Source organism: Epinephelus moara, chromosome 14, assembly GCF_006386435.1.
Source record: "Epinephelus moara isolate mb chromosome 14, YSFRI_EMoa_1.0, whole genome shotgun sequence".
Taxonomy (NCBI): domain Eukaryota; kingdom Metazoa; phylum Chordata; class Actinopteri; order Perciformes; family Serranidae; genus Epinephelus; species Epinephelus moara.
The window spans coordinates 10,639,953-10,661,733 of NC_065519.1; the positions used below are offsets into that span (position 1 = coordinate 10,639,953).

Below are 21,781 nucleotides of genomic sequence, written 5' to 3' on the forward strand. Positions count from 1 at the left end.
ACCGTACCCTTTATTTTATTGTCACACACACAAACAAAAAGACACCACCTTTCAAACATCTGTAACACATTCTAGTCCAGAAACAGTAACCAAACATACTCTCCTCTTAAATTACTCTGCTACATAAAGGAAACTGTACGTTTTCCAAAATAAATGTGAGAGTTGTGGAAAACGTTACCTTTTTTAAGCAAAAGCCAAAAAACATTGTTGGAAATAAAATAAATAACTAATATGGACACAAGACAGTGGTTTGATCCAGAACAGTTCAAGTCATCAAAATATTTTGGTAGCTCTGTTTTTTATATTGTTTTATTTTTTCCTCTCCTTTTGTTTGTTGATTATTAAAACACTTGAGTGACCTGATTATTATTATGCTGTACAGTATGTCTTATGTTATTAGAGGACTATCAGATAAATGAACACATGAACATGTTGCACTGCTAAACGTTCACAGATGCTTCATTCATACAGTATATCACTGTAACACACCTGTCATATCCCACTGTGTTATTGTGTACCTCAGTAATGTTTCATCAGCAATACATCACTTTTATTTGGCCTGTTTTACGCTAAATAAGTGAGCTAAATATTAACTTTTCTCATTAGAAACAATAGGAAAGGATTACGAAAGGTTCCTTTAATATGACCTTCATTTCTTTGGGGAAAGAAGTACCCTATCTAATAATCGTATTAGGCTCAAGTTGAATCGATTAGTTGATTAACTGATTAGCTGACAGAAAGAAAATCAATCTGCAACTATTTTGACAACTGATTCATTATATAAGTATTTTTTTTAAGCGCAACCCAGTGATTATTTTTTAAAGATTCTGTGATATTAAACTAAAGTCCCCCTCCACTCACAAATCTGTTTTTGACAAAGCATATTTACCATGTGCTGATAACACAAACCTTTACGAAACGTTTCTGCTAAAGAAAAATAATTCAACCATATGTAACAAGTTTGTTCTGATCTCACTCCCTCTTGACTTTAGGCGATTGTTTACTTTCCTCACTTCCTGTTTCTCTTCTCGTGCACTGAGCTGAACTGCCAATCAGAGAGACTTTATTTACCGACGGACTCTGCTGTCTCCGACGCTGAATCAAGGCGCTGCATTTGCTGAAAAAAGGCAACAGGGGCCGACGCAAAGACTAGGGCGACAGACGCTCACTGATGGCCCAACACTGACCAACAGCCAACAGTCGTTTTGGTGTGTCCCACAGGCTCAAACATATATGGCTGAATCTCTCAAATGTTTTCTCTAATGCTAAAACTAGGGCTGCCCCCGACTAAAAACTTTCCTAATTAACCAATAGTCCTCATTTGGAGCCATTAGTCGACTAGTCGCCCGCATGTTTATGATATTAATTTAATTATTAAATGATATATTTTGGGCGAGGCAACACAATGGTTTGAGCTGAGGTTTGAGAAAGAATAGTATCAGGCAACAGCCAGATCCAGAATTTCTCAATGAGGGAGAAGGAGTAGATCTGCAAACAGACCCTTTTTAGTTTTTTAAACTATTATGAGGGAAAACCATGTTAAACAAAATATTGGTATCATAATTTTTACAAACTTTAAAATGTGTCTGGAGGGGGACTTTAAAATCTTTGGGTTTTGCACTGTTGGTTAAAACAACAATGTCAACTTGAGTTTCTGTTTTCTGCCATTTTATGGACCATGCAATTATCATTAGGTTTATCTATAATGAAAATAATTAAGTAATATTAGATGTAGTTTATCTTAAAACTATGAAACTGAAGTATCACAAGCTGTATCAGTCCCTTTCTAATTGCACAGTACCTCTATGAATGTATTTAAACTATAGTTCATTGTCAAGTACGAGTGATCATTCATGGTCAATACACAGTGACACACAACACTGTATTCCAGTCAAACCAGCTTTCAGAAGGCAACACCTCACGACAGAGAAGAGTCTGAGGTCTAAACGACTGGAAACATGAAGGTCAGAATAAGCGGCAGCCGGCAACTAAAAGCATCACACTGCGAGTGGAAATGTGTCCTCAGTCCACTTCTATATTTCAAACATGATCCCAAATGTTACATCTAAATAAAGCAGAGTTGAAACACTCTTTTGTTGTAGAAATAAATAGTCTAACGACTGATCCTGACATTTCTAAATCTAAATCTTCATTACAAAAATGAAAAAATAATCTACCTGGTCTGTTAGAATGTAAAACCCGCACATGCAACTCAACGCACTCCATATGAATGCGGACTAAAGGTAACTGTCGTCATCAAGCCTCCCTGTAGTCAAACAGTCTCTGTTGCTTGCACAATTCACAGTAGTGTGGGGCCCTTGGTGGTGTAGTTCATGGCGGGGAAGTGCCTGCTGTCAACGTCCCAGTGACCGAGCGGCTGGTGTGAGGCAGGTGGGAGGCTGGGGTTCCAGTGGTTAATGTAGCTGGCCATGAGCAGCGTCAGCTCCAGTATCTGCGACAAGAGCAACAACAGGTCACATCAGAATGAGGGATTAATGGTTTTAACACTAAGATATGATGTTTCATTTGGTTCCAGGGAGCTGAAGGACCACAGCAGCTCACAGAAGACGGGAGAAACTTGAGACGCCCAAATGATCTGTTATCAAGAATGGAGTTTCTCTTATTAGCTTCGCCCACAGGTGTAATATGACTGTGTTAAAGCTCCACTGAGAAAAACAGAGAACCTGTTTTCTCCATCAGCTCTGGGTGGTGAGGGGATGGAGAAACAGGTAAATATAAGTCAGGGCTCACTGTTTCCTCTCTTATCTTCAGAGCTCCTTTATATGACTTCAGTGCCTTCAACATTCAGTCCATTTACCCACACTTCCAGTATGCCTCAGCTGCTGGTGGTCTACATCAGCGTTTCCTGACCTTGCTCCCTCACAGCACATCACATGAACTCAACCATCCCTCCATCAACACCACCTGTCATGTCTGTTTAAAACTGGGTGTTATTTTACACTATTAATTTAAATTTAATTTAATTAAACTTTCAATGTTACTATTGGTTAAAGTCATTTTTCTTATAAAACAGCTTCACAAATATGAAGATTTGCTGCTTTTCCTTAAATATTTTCACCCTCAAATTCACCCTCAAATTAAAAAAATATATTTTAAGAGCACACCCCTCCGCCCTTCCACATGCAAATGAGGAAAGCCTGAAGCAGAGAGAGCAAACCTCCCTGCCCTTCCATGCGCCTACATGGGAAGCCTAAGGTGGAGAGGGCACACCTCCCTGCCCTTCCACATGCAAACAAGGAAAGCCTGAAGCAGAGAGAGCAAACCTCCCTGCCCTTCCATGCGCCTACATGGAAGAGAGCAGCAGCAAAGACCCCACGGGAACAAAACAGAGCAGCGTCAATGACAAACAGAGATGACACTGATGAGTCAGACACAGCATGCAAAGGAGGAGCTGGGGTGGAGGCAGGTTGCAAAGCAGCTTGCAAGGATGCAGCAACAATAGGCAGGCCAGAGCAGTTTATATAGGGTGCTCTGAATGAGTTTGCCAATTGGTTGCATAGAAAGGAATCATGTGATCTATCAGCTGACTCCCTTCCATCAATCAGCTGCTCCATCAGTTGACTGGGGTGTTTGAGATGAGCTGATGTAGCTGGGATGTGAGCTGAGCTTGACATCGTGTCCTGCCTGAACTAATGCTATGCTCAATTTTTTTGAGCACCACAAGCCGAGTGCCATCTAGTTCCATTATACTGTAAGACGAAGAGGCAGACATCTTTATGGTGGATATCTTTAACACTCAGCAACTCACAGCAAAACAATATAGATTGATAAATATCACTACAGGTGAGAGTAATATTATGTATTTCTGATTTTGGGGTGAACGGTATTTTTGTTTATTCAAATTAGTTAAGCTACTCCTGAACATTTCCACCTACTCCTTAGCAACAAGTGTACCTGGTTGTGAATTGTAAGGGAAATTGTTTGATCACGCTGCATCCTGTACATGTAACCACTGACTGATGTAATCATGTTAACTACCCTTAAGTTTGATCCTGCTGGACCCAGTACAGTGTAACCTTTAACTAAATCAACACTGACCTGATTGTCTAAACCAAGGCATTGCTGCCAACCTGAATGTCTTTACAAGATCCTGATAAGCCTTTATCTTGAGAACAAAGGCATGTGAGATGTACAAAGGGGAAGCACAGAGCCAATATATACCAAGAGAACAACTAACCCTTGTCTTTAATACTCTGAGCATTAAAGTGTGACAATATTGTGAGAGATTTTTGTCTCCTTCCTCCTTGTCAGAGCTGAATTACAAAATTGCTACGAGAATATCCTGATGCGGATCATCTGACAAATTGTTCGGTGACAAGCTCACATGTTGTGGCAAAGTGGAAACATCTCAATCACTCAGACTGACCATATGTGCAGATGTACTCAGTGACACTTACCTTTGGTTTGGCCATCACAAAGACCAACTTCTCCACGCTCTTCTTTCCGACGCCAGGCTCCCTCTGCTGGCTCGTGACCACCATAAAATCGTCACGGCAGCCACCAAAGGTAATCACAGACTGGTAGGAGTATGTGAGCAGCGTGTGCTGAAGAATGAAAGCATTGCCAGTGTGAAATGTGCAGTGATATAAACAGGGAGCATGTTCAGACTTTATTGCTGCTCCTAAAATAGAGCGTAGAATTCTTTTGGGAAATCATTTCTGTTTTTCTGCCTTTTTTTTCTTTCTGAAGGGCAAATTGAGTGTGAAGAAGCGTGACATAACTTCCAGCGACTTCATGTGATTTGCACTTTGTTTTTCTCTCTGGCTTTCATGAAAGTGCACGAGCAGCGCCGTCCGCCAGACCGAGAATGAAATGGATCTACATGGGCTGCTGAAAATTACAGAGTTCATGCTAACATTGTTTACATGTTGGGATGGCTGTGTGTCAGGGTCAAGGATGTTGAATCGGAGGCTGGCCATTTTATTTTCCTGTGGATTTCTGGTGTTTCAGACACCACAGAATAAAAAATCATTCCAGACCAGTGGGTCAACAAAGCTCTGCAGCTGTGGCCCCGGCAGCTGAGAGCCACAGTCGTAAAGAGGAATCTCACTTTTTGAGCTATAAAGTGAAGAAAATGTAAATTCTAAAATATTCTAAATAAACATGATTCTCTTTTTCCTCGCTTTATGCAACAACAAAGGAAAGAGACAGTGTGGATTGAAGTATCTGTGTGAAACTCACCATTGTATAGTCCAGCACACACAATCCATCTTCATTGACTGCCAGCCACACCTGGCTCTGCTCAACAGGAGAGGGGGGGACAGGCTGTGGACAGGGGAAACAAAGACAGGTCATGTTACAGGTGTTATAGATCCTAGTAAACATTAAAGCTTCCTCTCAGGGTCTTCTTCTTCTTAAACTGGTCCAACCTGTGCTTAAAAGCTTGATGGATGAGGCATGTTAGGGGTCAAGCCAGATGAAAGGTGGAATTTTACCTAAGACGATTCGGATGCTTGTTTTCTACAACCCCAATTCCAAAAAAAAATTGGGACGTTGTGTGAAACGTCAATAAAACCAGAATGCAATTATTTGTAAATCCTTTTTGACCTATATTTAATTGAATGCAGCCCAGAGGCAACACATTTAATGTTCAAACTGATAAGCTATAGTGTTGTATGATAAAAAATACATTCATTCTGAATTTGACGCCTGCAACCTGTAAAAAAGTTGGGACAGGGAAATGTCTTGCACTGTGTAAGCACTCAGTGAGCGTTTGGGAACTGAGGACACTAATTGTTGAAGTTTTGGAAGTGAAATTCTTTCCGATTCTTGCATGATTCACAACTTCAGTTGTCATTGTATTTGGTGCTTCATAATATGTTCCACATTTCCAATGGGAGTTAGGTCTGGACTGCAGGCAGACCAATCTAGTACCTGCACTCTTTCACTAAGAAGCCACGCTGTTGTTACAGGTGCAGAATGTGGGTTGGCATTGTGCTGTTGGAATAAGCAGGGACATCCCTGAAAAGACGTTGTCTGGATGGCAGCATATGTTGCAACAAAACCTGTATGTGCCTTTCAGCACTGAAGACCCATGATGCCACTGGCACTAACACACATCACAGAAGCTTTGAACTTTGAGCTGGTAACAATCTGGATGTTTCTTTTCCTCTTTAATACGTAGGGCAGGACGTCAATGATTTCCAAAAACAATTTGAAATGCTGACACATTAGACCACAGCACACTTTTCCACTTTGTCAGCACTTTGCATGGCAGAGTCTTAACTTGCATTTGTAGATGCAGCAATAAATTGTTTACTAACAATGGTTTTCCAAAATGCTCTTGAGCCCTTGTAGCAATATCCTTTCAACAATCAAGTCAGTCTTTAATGCAGTGCAGTCTGAGGGGGTCAAAGGTCACAGCCATTCAATACTGGTTTTCAGCCTTGCTCCTGATGTGCACAGATTCTCTGGATTCTCTGAATGTTTTCATGATATTATGGGTTGTAGATAGACACCCTTGAAATCCTTGCAATTAATTGTTGAGAAAAGTTGTTCTCAAATTGTTTTTCACAAAGCAATCATTGTTGTGTGTGAACAACTGAGTCTTTCAATGATGATTATTTCAAACTCAGTCATGATACTTTGGTTTAGTTTTACATGGTTTTACATCATTATATGATAATCAAACGGCAACTTTCTCAGTTGCTGTTGGCAGTGCCACCTCCTCAATGGCCCCTCTGACCCGTGGTGTTCCCCAAGGTTCTACCCTTGGTCCCTTGTTATTCTGCTTCTACATGCTACAACTCAGACATACCATAAATAAACACAAAATCCAGCGCCAGTAATATGCAGATAACACACAAATATATGTCTCATGCCTTGTGGTCTTTTATGCTGTCTATAAGATATAGAGTGCTGGATGTCCCAAAAACTTCTCCAGTTAAACAAAAACAAACCAGAAATTCTCTGGTCCATCAAAGCCCATCCCTGTTTTACAAAACCATCCTGGTCTAGTGTCTGGAAATGTCAAACCTGCAGCCAGAAACCTTGGTGTGGTATTTGACAGTGATTTCTCTTTTGAAAAACAAATAATTATTACTATTATTATTGTTATTATTATTATTGTTTATGCTGCTGTGATTGTTATTATTGTTGTCATTCATTTAACTTATTTCTTTTTCATTTATTTTATTGCCCCACCTGATCCCTCTCTCTATGTAGTCTCTATGGAGACGATACTGTTAGTTTCAAATTCCTTCTCTGCATTTCATTCATTTGTACATACAGTGTGCAGCAGTAAATAAGGTACTACGCAACAGTACATGTCGTCACAGTGAGACACAACCTGAGTTTTTATTTGTTTTTCAATGTGTTTTTAGATGAAACGTGCGGCACACTGAACTGCAGGCTGCAGTGTGTTTACCCCTGTGACTTCCAGCAACCCACGTCATGTTGCTTTTTCATACGTCAGCAATGACTAATCTGCCTAATCTTCACTGGTCTTTAGACCTCTGTGGAAATAGTGACATCAATGGGCTGACGAAACTTTAGAGGTCCTAAAAAAGTCGTCCCACAACAAAAATGACCAGGAACTTCTTTGTGTAAACAGAGCAATACAGAGTTCAACATTCAACACAAAATAAAGAGAGAAGTGGACTTCCTTTTCTTACCTTGGCACTAAAGAGTTTGGCTCCAAACAGGGGCCATTTCCGAGCCACAGTCAGGTATATTCTCACACACTCGGGTGCACTGCACCCACGTAGCATAGACCACTTAGTGGCCAGACGCTCAGTAAGATCCCTGGAGGAAGAAAAATCAACATTTGTAAGAGTTTAAATCTCATCTATATCAAACAAGAACATCCTGCAGTGTTTATGTCTGATCAATTTATTGAAAAGTCCCTCTACAGTGTTTGTGTTTTTGTTGCAACAGCATATTGCAAAATACATTAAACAAGTCTGCGTGAGGACTTCAGGTTCTTTGGTTCTATCATAAATACGTCATTTGGACAACAGCAGTGTTTGTTTTACCTGAGCTGCTCTGAGCTGCAGTCCTGTTTGTAGCGTTTGGGGTAGAAGCGCTCTAAGGCCTGCAGGAGGATCAGCTGAGACTTGGGCTGAGGAGAGCTGGGAGGAGACGAGGCCGCTGGTCTCTCCAAGTCACCGTGTTCAACCTGGAAGAAGAAAAATGAATAAGAGAGAGGGGTAGAAGGAGAAAGATTGTTTTAAAACACGGAAATTCTGTTTTCATAAATCAAATTACAAGTCTTTGTAGTCCCATAAGGAATTGCTATGGTAAATCAGAAAGTTAATCATAATCATAAATAAACTAAAGAAATTGTAGTATTAGGGTGTACTGCAGTTCTGTGTGTGTTTGTCTAAAGGCCAAAACACAACAGGTGTGAACGCCGCGCATCAAAAAATACGCCCCTTTTATTTTCAATGTACAACCTCACACCAGTGGTGGCTAGATGTGCGTTGGCGCTCCGGGATGCACTACCCCAAGGCACTTCATGCCACTGTCATACATACTGGCTCCTGTAGCAGCTCTTTTTCTCTGCTCCTAGAGCAGCTCAACTCCTCTCCTCACCATTGATGTATAAAGAGAACTCTGCAGCTGCTGTGTCTCATGTGTGACAAAGAATGGATGAGGAGAGACTCATTTTTGAGGTCAAGAAATACCCTGAGCTAAATGACCCACAGTCCCGTCATTATAAGGACAATAGCCAAAAGATGTTGTCTGGCAAGTCATAGCTCTGGAGATCGGCTCTTCAGGGGAGAAATAAAGTTTGATTAGGGGCTGTTCACACATGGTTTCAAGCTAACGCAGAGGTGGAGGAAGTACAGATCTTTCATTAAAAGTAGTCATAACATAGCCTGGTCATCTGTTGATGAGCTGCAGCGCAATGTATTCAGTGTGTGCTAGGGGCCACACTTGACATGTGTCACATGATGCGCCACACCACAGCAGCACTGGTGTGTCTTCAGTTTAAGTGGTGTTGCTTTACCCCAGCAGAATCAGCCACTGTTGTGGGTACAATCAATGTCAAACATTGTACTGTTTCTCTATTTCATTACTTTTAAATTATATTAAAAAATGAAACACTAGAATGCAATATGAGTGTTGTGGGTTATATCACCATCGACTGTAATAGGTTTTATAAACTGGTAGTATGTCATAAAAAAGTCATAAAAAAAATTCACAGTGTCTGCACTTTTCCTGAGGCCCTTAATTATTTAAAATTGATCTACGATTCTAAGAAAATTGTTTCAAAATGCTTTTAAATGTTCAGTGTAGCTGTTGAGTTTCCAAATATTTCTCCTTGTGGGAATTCCCCCGTAGAACCCCCTGGAGGGTTGGGTCACAGAAAGCGTAGATGGAAAATGGTCCCCCCCTCCCCAGTGAAAATGAATTGATGATTATAGCCCTGGTTTACAGACCTGTGCCATGAGGGCAGCCACCTCAAGAGCCAGCTCTTTGTTCACCGGGAAGTGGCCTTGCTGAACCTCATCATTCACCTGGTACGCCAGCAGGAGGCGCTCCCGCTCTGTCTCTCCTTTCACCTGAGATCTGAAACACAACCTGTGCATGCACACATGAAGAAACACTTGTCATGAAACTTGTTTTCCTGGTAGAGGCTGGAATTTTATACACTTTGAACCTGACACTTCCCAAGTCCCACCTGTTCTTATATGTCAGACGCACAATCCGTGTCCCCTCATTTTTCCCAGGATGCAGCTCCTTCAGGGCCTGCTCCCACTTGGAAATAACATCACAGATCTGCAAACAGACAAACAAGTCAGTCTCAGTCACACATGTGGAAGCTTTTACTTTATTTCTGGTTCTGTCAGTAGGTGGCAGCAGCTCCATCTTTAGAGAGAGACATCAATCTGTCCAAAACTCCACTGTACGAGCCAGAGTTATAAATGCACTCTATTCACTGTCTCTGGTGAGCTGGTTAAACACAATGGAACAGTTTCAGTAACCAGAGTGAATGTGGAGTCAAGGCACTGCTTTTATCATGATTGAGCGGAATTAAATTACAGAGTAAGAGTTTGGTACGCTGGCATGTGACTACATTTAAAAATCAAAAAGTCACAAAAAAAGTTTGGACAGCCCTAATTTGTCAAAACAATCTTTGACTACCCACCGCTGCTCCTCTAAAATATTAAGTAACAGGAGATAAATGATTTGAATAATACACCACAGAAGCCTCAGTGGTGTGCGGAGAGTTTCTTCCACCCACTTATGTTCACTGACCCGCGCTCTTACCTTGGCAGACGGCTGCAGGCAGTGCTCCAGGTCTTTGCCAGATGGATCATCAGTGAAGAGGGCAAACCCAGACAGCTGAGGCTTCCTCACGCAGATCCTCTGGTTCAGCGTGTTGAGGAACTCTTCAACTGTGGTGGAGCCGTCGAAACCCACCACCTGCAGGAGAAAACAAGGACACGTTTCACTCTTACTGATGGGAAGAACTGGAAACCACCTTTTGAAGAAAAGTAATAGCAGCAGATTACAACTGCAGATGTACTGAATGCTGCAGCTGTAAGAGGAAGTTAAGACCAAAAACAGCCCTGAATTTAGAAAAATTTACAAGTTGTGTTGTTTAAGGTACCACTGAGATGATAAAATATGATCCAGGAAGTCCAGTTTGAGTAAAAGATCCATGAGTTTGAAGGCTTATCAGTGCCAAAATCTTTATGAGACAGGATTTTGCGACTCTGGCAAGTTATCACAATGGCAGTTTTTATTGTCTCAAAGTAAACACTAATAAATACAGCCTTCACATGGCACATATTTGATTGGCCAGTGCAGTGTCTTCCCAGATGACATTGCACTGCATTCTGGCAAAAACATTTTTTGTTGTTGTTGCCAGATCTCTCTGTGTTGGCACCCTCACACTGCAGGTGATACTAAATACTGAAGCAGCTGTTGCTTTATTTGCCCGTAGGTGGAAACATCGACGTGTCCTCCACATCTGCAGGTGTAAACTGATGCTGCTGTTACTTTCCTTCCATATGGGCAAAATACATACAACTGCTCTGGCTTAAGGGAAATCTGCTGCTAAAAGTGAGTGATGTGCAAGCTGATCTGATGAGCAGTGTACCTACACATTTTCCGTTACAAAATTCCATACTTTTCCAGACTTCTCTGTTGATTTTTCAGAGTAAAAGTGATTTGACATCTGAGTACAAATAGCTGGATATTTGTGATGCTGATGCAGTTATAAGACACTTGGGGCAGAGCTGTTTTACGTACAGGCAGCTCTGCGTAGAAGTGTGCATTCAGTCACATGCCATACTTCTTTGCCTTGCTTTCAGTGACATTAAGCTCCCTCTGGCCCACAATCTGTTACACAGCACATATTGGGTGCACTGGCTGCCTGCTCCAAACACCATGAAGAACATTCTGCTCATATGATCAATTTACTTTTTGGAATTCAACATTTTATATATTTCAGAAAACAGAATAGGAGCAATTGTCTGGAAACACAAATATTTTTCCATATTGATTGGCTGTTGAAACAGGTGACGTGCTTTACGTTCTAAAACCAGCCACTGGTGATTTGACCAGCTGAGTTGCAGGTGACACCGTCAGCCAGCTTGAGTTGAGCTCAGATTGACCAGTTCACACTGCTGCAACTTTTCTCTGCAACCTTCTAAAACGGTTTTGTCTCGTTGCGAATCATTGGTCTGAACTGGGTGAACTGGGCGAGCAGTGTGTTGTAATTTTGTGTTACCTGGTAGGTGTTGTTCATGAAGTGGACCGGGATGCTGAATGGCAGTGAGTGGTGGTAGGGGTTCCTCAGCAGGATGGAGACGATCTCCATACGTGAAGGTTTGGCCTCTCGCTCTCCATTCTGCAGCGTTCGCTCCACAGACCTCTGACAGTACACCGCGTACTTCCCCACCTCACTCCTGTGTGGGGACAAAAGAGATAGAGATGGAAATAATGCATTAAAAACTGCCTCAGAAGTGGTTTAAGTTATTTTGGAGGCAGCACTAAAGGGGATCAGGGGTCGGCTACAGGCTTCAGGCACCTCACCTTGGGTCAGCATTACGTTGCAGGTACTGTCTCAGGTACCACAGGAAATGTTGCTGAGGAAGGAACAGCGCCACACAGAGAGACAACAGCTGCCAGCACTGCAGGAAGAGGTGGAGAAGGGAGAAAAAAAAACTTTAATTTACTTTTTTTACGCAAATACACAAACATTCAGCATCACTGTCTCACTTCACCACTTTGCCCTTCGCTCGCATCTGTTTAGTCTCCAGTGTGTGCACCAGGCTGACCTGTGTGAGGGAGTAGTTGTGTGGCGTCCGGCGGTTGGTCTGCTTGATGAGCTGACAGTACATTTCATTCTGCAGCTCCGGGTGGGTCAGGCACACTTGCAAAGCATTCTGGGCCAGCGAGGTGTGGTAGTCAACAGATGGAGATTCAACCAGCACATTGATGAAGAGCTGACAGGACTGCAGAGGAGGAGAGGCTTGTTAATATTTTACATGTGACACTTATGTACAGTGAACAACCAGCAGGTGGAGGCAAACACCAGAGACCCCAAATGTAAACGTGTCTTAAAGAGGACCTAAAGATGCTCATTTTCCAAGTTCATATTTATAGTTTGGGTACCTACTAGAAAATGTTTACCTGCTTTAATCGTTAAACACAAACCCATAAGACACTAGTGATGAGCGAGTCTACCCATAACCTTCATGTCCCACGGGTCGGGTGGTCCAGGTGAGCTTGTGAGAAAAGATTACTGGTTTCGGCCAGGCGGGACATTAGGTGGCTTGCGGGACGGGACGGGACGGGACGGGACAGGACCCAACCCAACCCAATCCAATCCAACCCAACCCAACCCAACCCAACCCAACCAACCAACCAACCAACCAACCAATCAAATTTATAAAGCCCAATATCACAAATCACAATTTGCCTCACAGGGCTTTACAGCATACAACATCCCTCTGTCCTTTCGACCCTCACAGCGGATAAGGAAAAACTCCCTAAAGAAACCCTTTAACGGGGAAAAAACCCCCGGTAGAAACCTCAGGAAGAGCAACTGAGGAGGGATCCCTCTTCCAGGACGACAGACGTGCAATAGATGTCGTACAGAACAGATCAACATAATAAATTAACAGTAATTCGTATGACACAATGAGACAGAGAGAGAGAGAGAGAGAGAGAGAGAGATGCAGGACAGACTCACTCACATTTTACAATAGTCCACCTTCCACCTTTGTCACCAAATTAGCTCTGATTCTTGAACTGGTTCTGTTCATGATGAACTGATTACAGCAAACTTTTGTTCTGTTAGGACAGATATTTGTTTTTACCCAAAAAACAAGCATGGACCAACTATTAATGAGACCACTGCACACTCATTGATGAGTTCTCACTCAACTTCTTCATTGTTGCCCTCTAAATCCTCTCTTTACTTCCTGTAGAATATGCTCACTGATGTTAAATCTTGATGCACTTTAGGTCCAGAAAAACCCGTTATTTTTTGGTTCAAACTGAGAACCAACTTTTGGGGTCTAAACCAATTTATTTTTGGTTGAAATACTCTAAATGGTTTAAAATTAGGTGTGGGAAACAGAACCAGTTGTATGTTGGTGGAAAAAGGTTATCTGTCTCTCAAACAGCAAGCAGCTTCATAATCAGTGCTGCTGCACTCAGGGTTTCTGTTATCAGGAAAGTCTGTTGAAGTCAGACATATTGAAATCTCTCTGGTAAAAATATTTCCCTCTGAGAATATGTAGGCCTAAAACCATGTCCTAAGAGCAAACAAGCATCTCTCTGTGCACAATGAATTTGTTACATGAGCACTTCCATTACATCATGTATACAAACCACTGTACCAATCAGCTGTGCGCTCACGTAAACAAACCATGAAGGACATCAGCTGCGTGCTCAAGATCATACTTAGGATGTAACCACTTAAAAGATGGCTGGGTACCTGCTGTCTTCCTACGTTTGTACTTGTTAAACCGAAAACACATATTTTATATTGATGACTGGAAATGGCATACGATAAAGCTAACAGCAAGTAGGTTGTTACTGGCAATGGTCATTACCAAAAAATTTTCAGCTGGCGGGTTTGGGTGACTGATTGACATATATGCTGTGGGTTACGCACTATGGATTGGCTCTCATAATTGGCCAGCTTGCTGCAGGTTTTAAAAAACCTGAGCATCACTACCAAAGACGTTCCAGCAGGAATATGAACTGAAATCTGGAAGAAATTCACAACATCAGCAACCAAGATTACATGTTTCCCCAACGTTAGCACATAGCTGTGTAATGTTAACACTTGCAGTAACGTGCCTGGAGCAGATGAATATATAAAGACTTCTTGCGCACGATGATTTCATACTGTAGCCAGAGTAAAAATCATCCTTCATTGCAACATTATATTTGTGAAAGAAAATAAGGAAAACCAGGACTCCAGGTGATAATGTTGAGATAAAAAGAAATATAAACAACATAAATACATGGCATGAGGTCACTGAGAGCCCAAATGTGTTTTTTGAAGTGACCTTTGTTCTTGTCCGCCGGGACAGTCGAAAACAAAAGAACCAATTTAACAGTTTATCAGTCTTGTCAGATTCATTAATACTTCAAAGGCATGAAGTAGAGCATAGACTTGAAAAGTGCGTCACTTCCATTCACTCTGTCTCTTTGTGTGTGTTTGGGACTGTTTTTTAAGGCTGGCTGGTCAAAGAGAGAGCCGATCTATTCAACTTTCAATCCCTGTAGTGTAGCGACTGTAGTGGATGGAGCTGTGGAGCAGGGAGTGAGGGGGGGGGGGCTCCTGGGCTGGCACACAGAGTTGAAAAGAGAGGAAAAGGATCTGCCATCTTCCTACAAGGTCCCCATTCTGCTCTGATCCCAGTTCTCCTCCCCCATCCTGTGGCTTCCATATCCATTGCTGCCACTCTCTGAAGGCCCTGACCTCCCATGTCTCCTCTTTAAAGGGGCGCCTTTCACCCCGGCTGTAAAGCAGAGGAACGGTTAGCCTCAATCAGAGCAGATAATCAAGGCCATTATCTCTCTTCCACGCTTTTAATGAGCTGGGGCCCTCGTCTTCGAGCCTTTGATCTGGTTTAAAGGCAGGAGGAAGGAGGGGAAGAGGGCGGCGGCGCGCATCCAGGAGTAGGAGGGCATACTGAAGTAGGACGGCTGATGCCTTGAACAGACCCTCGCAGCAAGAGCAGGACAGAAAAGGAAACAGGGACTTGGAGAAAAGGATGAAAGTAAGTGGAAGAACAAGAGAGAGAGACAGAGGGGTGGGAGGTGGAGAGACTGACCTTGAAAAGCTTGAGAGCTTCAGTCTGCAGAGCTTCAGAGGGCAGAGTGGTGAGAGGGGAGCGCAGACCCTCCTTACAGAAGCTCAAGGCCTCGCTCCTCCACAAGGCAGAGTCTGGGAAAAGAAGGACGCACACACACACACAGACAAACATACAGATTGAGTTTCAAAGCCCTAACGACTCAACAGCTGACAAGAATTCACGCACACAGCTCCAGTCGTAAACACAGTCTGCAGTGTGGATTAAGGCTGTCACACATAGTGGATCAAAATAACATGTAGCATGCTACTGAGTAAATTTGTATCCACTTATAGACGGACTCTACAAGCCTTATAGGTGGAGTCAGCCGCTCTGGAGAAAGACTGTTGATAATTGAACTCAACACCCAAACAAATACACCCCGCCAATCGACGCCAACATCAAATTAAAAAAAAAACTCAGACCTGACTGGTGTTTACCTCTACATGATACATGCAGCTGGAGTTTTAGTTTTAATTTTCATTGATCGAGGACTCTAAAGAGGAAATACAGTGGGTGTGGATAAACAAAAATTTGCAAATGTTATGATGGACTAAATGGGATCTGTTTCTATGAAAGAATGTTCTGTCCCCTGTGGACAAATCAACAAATGGATAAGTAGGAAAAAAAAAATCCTCCTGATATGTAGTGGAGTAAGAACATTAAGTAGCAAATTACTCCCCAGCCATAGTTACCACTGAGGTCACCGAGGTCGTGTTATAAAGTACTGCTGGTGTAAATGTCTTGATTTCAGTGACCGGTTATTTTACAGGCTGATTTCAGTAGGTTCAGACCCAATTTACTTTATCTTGACTACTTTAAGGCCAACACAGAATATATAATTAAAGAACTTGGGTATTGACACTGGTGCATCTACATGCCTTACTCAGAAAACATCTGAGCAAATATATCAATAACATATACCAACTTTCATGCTTACAATGTTGGATTCTCAGCGCTACGTACATTTATGCTGACAGTCAGATTACATTGAGGCTTGACACTGAGCCATGTAAAAGACTCAGTTTTCCACTAAAATGTTATTTCTGGCAGTTTGACGAAGGCTTTAAAACAGCATTAAGACCTTCATGTTGAGAAATACATTTTATAGAAAGTACAGTTGAGGAGTGAAATGAATAAACAAATAATTAAAGATGTAAAGGGTGAGTAATGCATTGGGGTAATTTGGACTCATGACCTCAGTGCTTTTAAAATCCTGGTCACAGTGCTTGATTTTAATAAAACAATCAGTTCTCGTACTCTCGGCAACACAAGCCTGACACATCCCACTTTTCTGACTGTGTGATGCAAACATTTACTCCTAAATTATACAGGGGAGCAAGGTAGATCATTAAATAAAAAAAAGATAAAAAAAAAAACAACCACGAGGATTTTTCAGGAACATATGGACAAATTTAGCTTGCACAGCCGAGACCTTTTTAGATACTTAGAGTGGTGATTACATTGACAAGAAATTATGAAAAAATGCCCACAAAAAATGAACTGCTCTAAATATTTGTTACAACATATGAGAATGAACCTCATAAAAGTCATTTCATAACTGTACCAAACAAGGAAAATACATTTAGACTTAAAACAAGGTGGGAAACTGAGAATAATCTGACCATCACACAAGGGGAATGCGAAGAGATATTTAGACAACAATGGAAAACAACACACTCTCCATCCTGCAGAGAATTTAGTTTGAGCGTTACTTTTGTACTCCTGCCAAGACAAACCAGACGAACTGTTGGCAGACAGACTGATGGGGATCGTGTGGGAACAAAGAGGGTTGGGTGCCCCTCAGTCGCTCCTTTTTGGACTAAATAATAATAACCTTTCAATAACCTTTAATTACCTGATTAGACTGGAGGAACTCAAATGAAGGAGAAAGGATAAATATCTGTTGAGAATATTATTGGTGGCATGAAAGAAATCCTTTACCAAGAAATGGCTGAAAAAGAAATACCTAGTATTGATGAATGGATTGACTTGGTTTAGTTGAATTAAAATTAAATTTTAAATTTTATTTTGCTCGAGGTCTTCATGTTCAACTTGTTGCTTTGTTTATCTATGTGCATATTGCTCTTATAAAACAATACAAAGACAATTACAAATAAAATAAAATAAACATCTCTCTTCTTTGCAATACTTACGACACAGGAAAGTTTAAGCGTACATGGTCAATTTTAAGTCAAACATATTTTAAACCCTCTAATAAAGCAGTTACCCTGATAACAATGCAGTAACTAATGATGCTCCTTTGATTTCCTCACCTGGGTCTCCCTCTGCATCGAGGAGTTTACCAATGAGCTGCTCGTACTCTGTACCAACTTTGAAGGTCGCACTGCTGCCTGCTGCCACAGCCAGGTGATACAGCCATGTGTCCTGTGTGGAGAAAATGAATTACTGTGCAAACAGATATAAATGAAACCCGTCCCTAGTGTAAGGACTCAACTCAACATTTATTAAGGCACTGCTTGTTTATTTACTGCTGGTTACCTTCTCTTGCTTGGTGCCGATGAGTAGGTATGTGGGACTCTGCTCTCTGGGTTGGACCACTAAGGTGCAGTGGGAGGAGAGGAAACCTCGACTGCCGGCCTCATAATCCTCGTCTGAGTCACAGGAGCGATCCACTTCCTGTACAGAGGCCTCCCGTATCTGCAGCTGACCCAGAGGCAACTGAGACACAAGACGTAAATCAGTGTCAAAGGAAGAGTGTGAGTGTGTGTGAATGTAGGCCTTTTTTGGTTTCTCCATTCACCGTGGAGGCATGCAAGAAAACTTTTTTTTTTTTTTTTTTTGAGTAATTGATATACTAATGGTCATTTTGCAGGTAGTATCCCTTTAAGAAAACTGCTAAGGAGCATAACCTTTCTGAGACAGGTGTTAAAAGTCAATAACACAAGACAACATTAAAAGCAGGTGAGAGTGTGTTAGGAGAGAGGAATTTAGTGAACCTTGTCTTCCTGATTTCGAAAGTAGTAGAAGACTTTTCCGACCAAAGAACACCACACCAGCTTAGAGTGTCCGTGTTTGACCTGAAACAAGAAGACAACAGCACAGAGAGTATGAGAACAGTTTCAGGGCGAGTCCCAAAGACTGGCTGGCAAATCTTCAAAACAGTAGTAAATATTAAGACTGTAGTTTTTTGTATTCTTTGAAAAGCTTGACAGATGTTAGTCAGGCAGATTTCTCCATCTGACCAGCAGATGTCCCAGGAGTGTGAAGAACAAGTGTGCAAATAATTATAGGATTTTTCTGTTTCCAAAGCAAAGTGACGACTAACTTCTGCCAAATGTAAACTGTCCACGCTCTGATCCTGCTGCTGCTGCATTCAGCTTCATTTTAACCAGGAATGCATCTGATAATTACACATCACTTTGTGCGACAGACGTCTTTCAGAGAGTTTTGGGAATCTGAATGGAGCAATGATGTCACTGGAGGAGGTTATCAACAAGACGCCAGCTGTGGATCCCTCAAAAAGAGGGTCACGGGGTTAACTGCAGAACTGTCTGGACTGAGATCACGTCATAACCAGCTGATCAAAGACGACTCTCAGGAAGGGATTTGGGGTTTGGTGAGAGGACGTGTGCTGTCAGTCATCTGTCAGAAACCAGTCACACACACCCGTCAGATGTTTAAGTGTCTTCACTTTACCAACAGACAGGCTTTGGTTAAAAAGAGGAGGGTGGAAGGGAAGGAGATCTCAAGCATTCCAGCAGCTCGGGCCTTTCAGCCGTGTCCCAACGTGAAGGAGGTTTTCAAGTATCTGCTTCAAGTGCTTCATCAAACCCTCCCCGCCCCAGCAACAGACACTATCTGTCTGAAAGACGACTTCAAGCCCGAAAATGAGTTATTTCTGGCATCCTCTCCAGGCAGTAAGCCTGGCTAATCTACACCGCTTGCAACAATGCAATGGAAGGAGGGAGGAAAGGAAGGATTCTTCACCTGTAATGACACACCAGTTAAAAACCAAAGAAGTTAGCTACATTATTTCAGTAAATACAAACAAGTACACACAATAAGTTTTATTATTTCTCCAAGACTGTGAAGGTCCAGTGTGTATGATTTAGGGGCATCTATTGGAAGAAATGGTACATTTTTCATTAGTTTATAATCACCTGAAAATATGAACAGTGGGGTCCTCCTCCACAGAGTCCGCCATATTGTTTCTAAAGTAGCTCAGAACAGACAATATTGGCTCTAGATAGGGCCATTCATTTTTTCGGGTTGACCACCATAATTCTCCTAGAAGCAATGTGCAACCTCAGCACTAGATGCCACTAAATGCTACACACTGGACTGTATAAACTGTAGAAACTGTAGAGTATTTTTTGGTGCATGTACATTTTTAGTATGGATCCTAAGCATTGTTTTATAAGTGAGATCTCAGGTGCTTTAACTGACATACAATGACTTCTGTCTACTGACCTTTGTAAGCCAACCCCTCACAGTGGGCTTGGCGGCGGTCTCCACGGTAACCGGGCTGCTGGCCTGGACTTTGAGTATGTTCTGCAGGACCCTGATCCACTCCTCCAGGATGTTGGGTGAGTCGGCGGTCAGATAGAAGGTCTTCTTCTCTGTAATCAACTGATGAAAAGGGAGAAATATGGGAAAAATGCTGAGCCAAGCCCGACGGAGATAGCATCATGGTGTCAGAGGAGATCAGAATCAGCTTCCCAAGAGCCGGGAAAACATTCCTGTCCAACGCTACACCTGATGTCATTTTAAGCTGCTTCTCTGGTATGCAGCAGTAAAGCTCTGCTGGGATGCAGCGCTAAAATAAGAGTGCTGGTGTGTGTGTGTGTGTGTGTGTGTGTGTGTGTGTGTGTGTGTGTGTGTGGAGCTGCATGTGCCTTCTAACAACTGTCTATGTTTAAGTTTTTATATTTTTCTTTCATGCCAGAGTCTTTTGAACTGTAGATCTGTAAAGATTTAACTACCAGTTCGATTCTTTTCAGAGCCTGTAGTCACAGTGTGCAGAGTAAATCATACTCTTCTTGTCTTGGAATATTTTCACATTAATTTAAGCACTGTCGGGATCCTTTCTGTAGGATTTCACATGTGTTTTCCACTTACTTGAAACGTCTGCGCTCCTTCCCCACGAACTATACGGCAGGAGGAGTTCAGCTCAATCTGACCCTGAGGTTTCCTGATCACGTCACTCTGGATACACACACCAAAACACACATATACACACACAACAATCTTCATTACTGTCCAAAATCCTAATTATAAACTCTATAACTACATTAATGTACATATTTTTTAATCTAAGTTGACAACAATGGCAGTGATGAGTTGTGAAGATGGTGCTCGTGCCTTCAGCTGCAGCCATCGTGCACGCAAATGCACAAAATCTCGAAATATTCGTGCAATGTTTTCGGTGCGGACAGCGAAACCTTAGAAGGAAGCAGACGGGCTCAGACTCACAGGAGATTTGTAGTAGAGGATCTCTCCATTCCTGAGGATGAACCAGCGACGTTTCCAGGCTTTCACCTGACTGCCCATCTTCAGCAGGTACCCAGACTTCTCCAGCATCTCCTACAAACACAAACAGCACAGGGATTATTCAAACACTTCTGACTGCTCACACTGTATCTGACTAAGCATGGGAGTTTATAATTACAAAGCAGGACTTCACTTACAGGCCCAGTGCTCTCACAGGAATAGGAGGAGGTTCGCTGGACTTTGTGCTCCGGTTCGGAGTAGTCACTGTCCAGGGAGTAGGCATCAGGGGGAATGGCATAATCACTCTCGGAGCTGATGGAGGACATGGACACACCTGGGAAAACAGGAGATGTTCATACATAAAAGGTTAGAGGGGATAGTAGAAGTTGCTGAAAGGAGAAGAACACAGAATATAAATTATACTCCTGACTGAGAGCCAGCGAGCAACAGGAGGTTCAAGACAGAACGTTCTTAAATGGAAAATCCAGACTGTGAGATCACTCCGAGATACCATCAGTACGTGATGCTCTTTGCATTCCAGCAGTTATTTTGCATTGAGTTTAAGTGGTGAATATCTACATCCACCGAGTGCTGTACTTTCCATACTTACAATGCAGCTTTTTGAAACTACATACCATTATGGTCAGCAGATAAACGTCTGTTTATTCTATGGTAGATTTCTCTGGATTTGTTTCCGTACATTGACAAGCACACATCATAGTTTGGTCATGTTTTCAGATAAACTGAGGAATAACTGCTGCATACTGAGATAAGAAAGAGCCTGAGAGGACTCCTATATCAGCCCAGTCGCCAGAGGAAAATGCTGATATTGTAATTTCTGGCATAATCACAGGCACAAACCCCGGATACGTTACATTTGTATATTTCATATCAACGTTCCTCAAGTGGCGGAGCTGGAGAAGACGGTGGTTGGCATAACACCTAAGCAAGACGCCTTCCAAACTGCCAACCACTAGATTAGAGATTATTATAAGCCAAAATATGATCTTTTCCTATCAGTAACCAAGTGTTTTTTG

General features: G+C 42.1%; 1 protein-coding gene across 1 annotated transcript in view; it reads right to left on the bottom strand.

Annotated features, from left to right (window-relative positions):
* plekhh1 (pleckstrin homology domain containing, family H (with MyTH4 domain) member 1) overlaps positions 1–21,781 on the bottom strand; it is a 53,314-nt gene continuing 31,533 nt past the window's right edge. The window contains exons 12-30 of the mRNA XM_050061714.1: positions 20,942–21,078; positions 20,727–20,837; positions 20,373–20,459; positions 19,725–19,883; positions 18,251–18,331; positions 17,793–17,972; positions 17,567–17,678; positions 15,273–15,385; positions 12,255–12,431; positions 12,010–12,107; positions 11,705–11,882; positions 10,237–10,392; positions 9,647–9,744; positions 9,405–9,546; positions 7,995–8,137; positions 7,635–7,764; positions 5,203–5,286; positions 4,419–4,565; positions 1–2,452 (exon numbers count right to left, since the gene is read on the bottom strand). Of these exons, the coding sequence (XP_049917671.1) occupies positions 2,300–2,452; positions 4,419–4,565; positions 5,203–5,286; positions 7,635–7,764; positions 7,995–8,137; positions 9,405–9,546; positions 9,647–9,744; positions 10,237–10,392; positions 11,705–11,882; positions 12,010–12,107; positions 12,255–12,431; positions 15,273–15,385; positions 17,567–17,678; positions 17,793–17,972; positions 18,251–18,331; positions 19,725–19,883; positions 20,373–20,459; positions 20,727–20,837; positions 20,942–21,078 (2,486 nt within the window). The 3' untranslated portion in view covers positions 1–2,299. The remainder of the gene's footprint in view (positions 2,453–4,418; positions 4,566–5,202; positions 5,287–7,634; positions 7,765–7,994; positions 8,138–9,404; positions 9,547–9,646; positions 9,745–10,236; positions 10,393–11,704; positions 11,883–12,009; positions 12,108–12,254; positions 12,432–15,272; positions 15,386–17,566; positions 17,679–17,792; positions 17,973–18,250; positions 18,332–19,724; positions 19,884–20,372; positions 20,460–20,726; positions 20,838–20,941; positions 21,079–21,781) is intronic.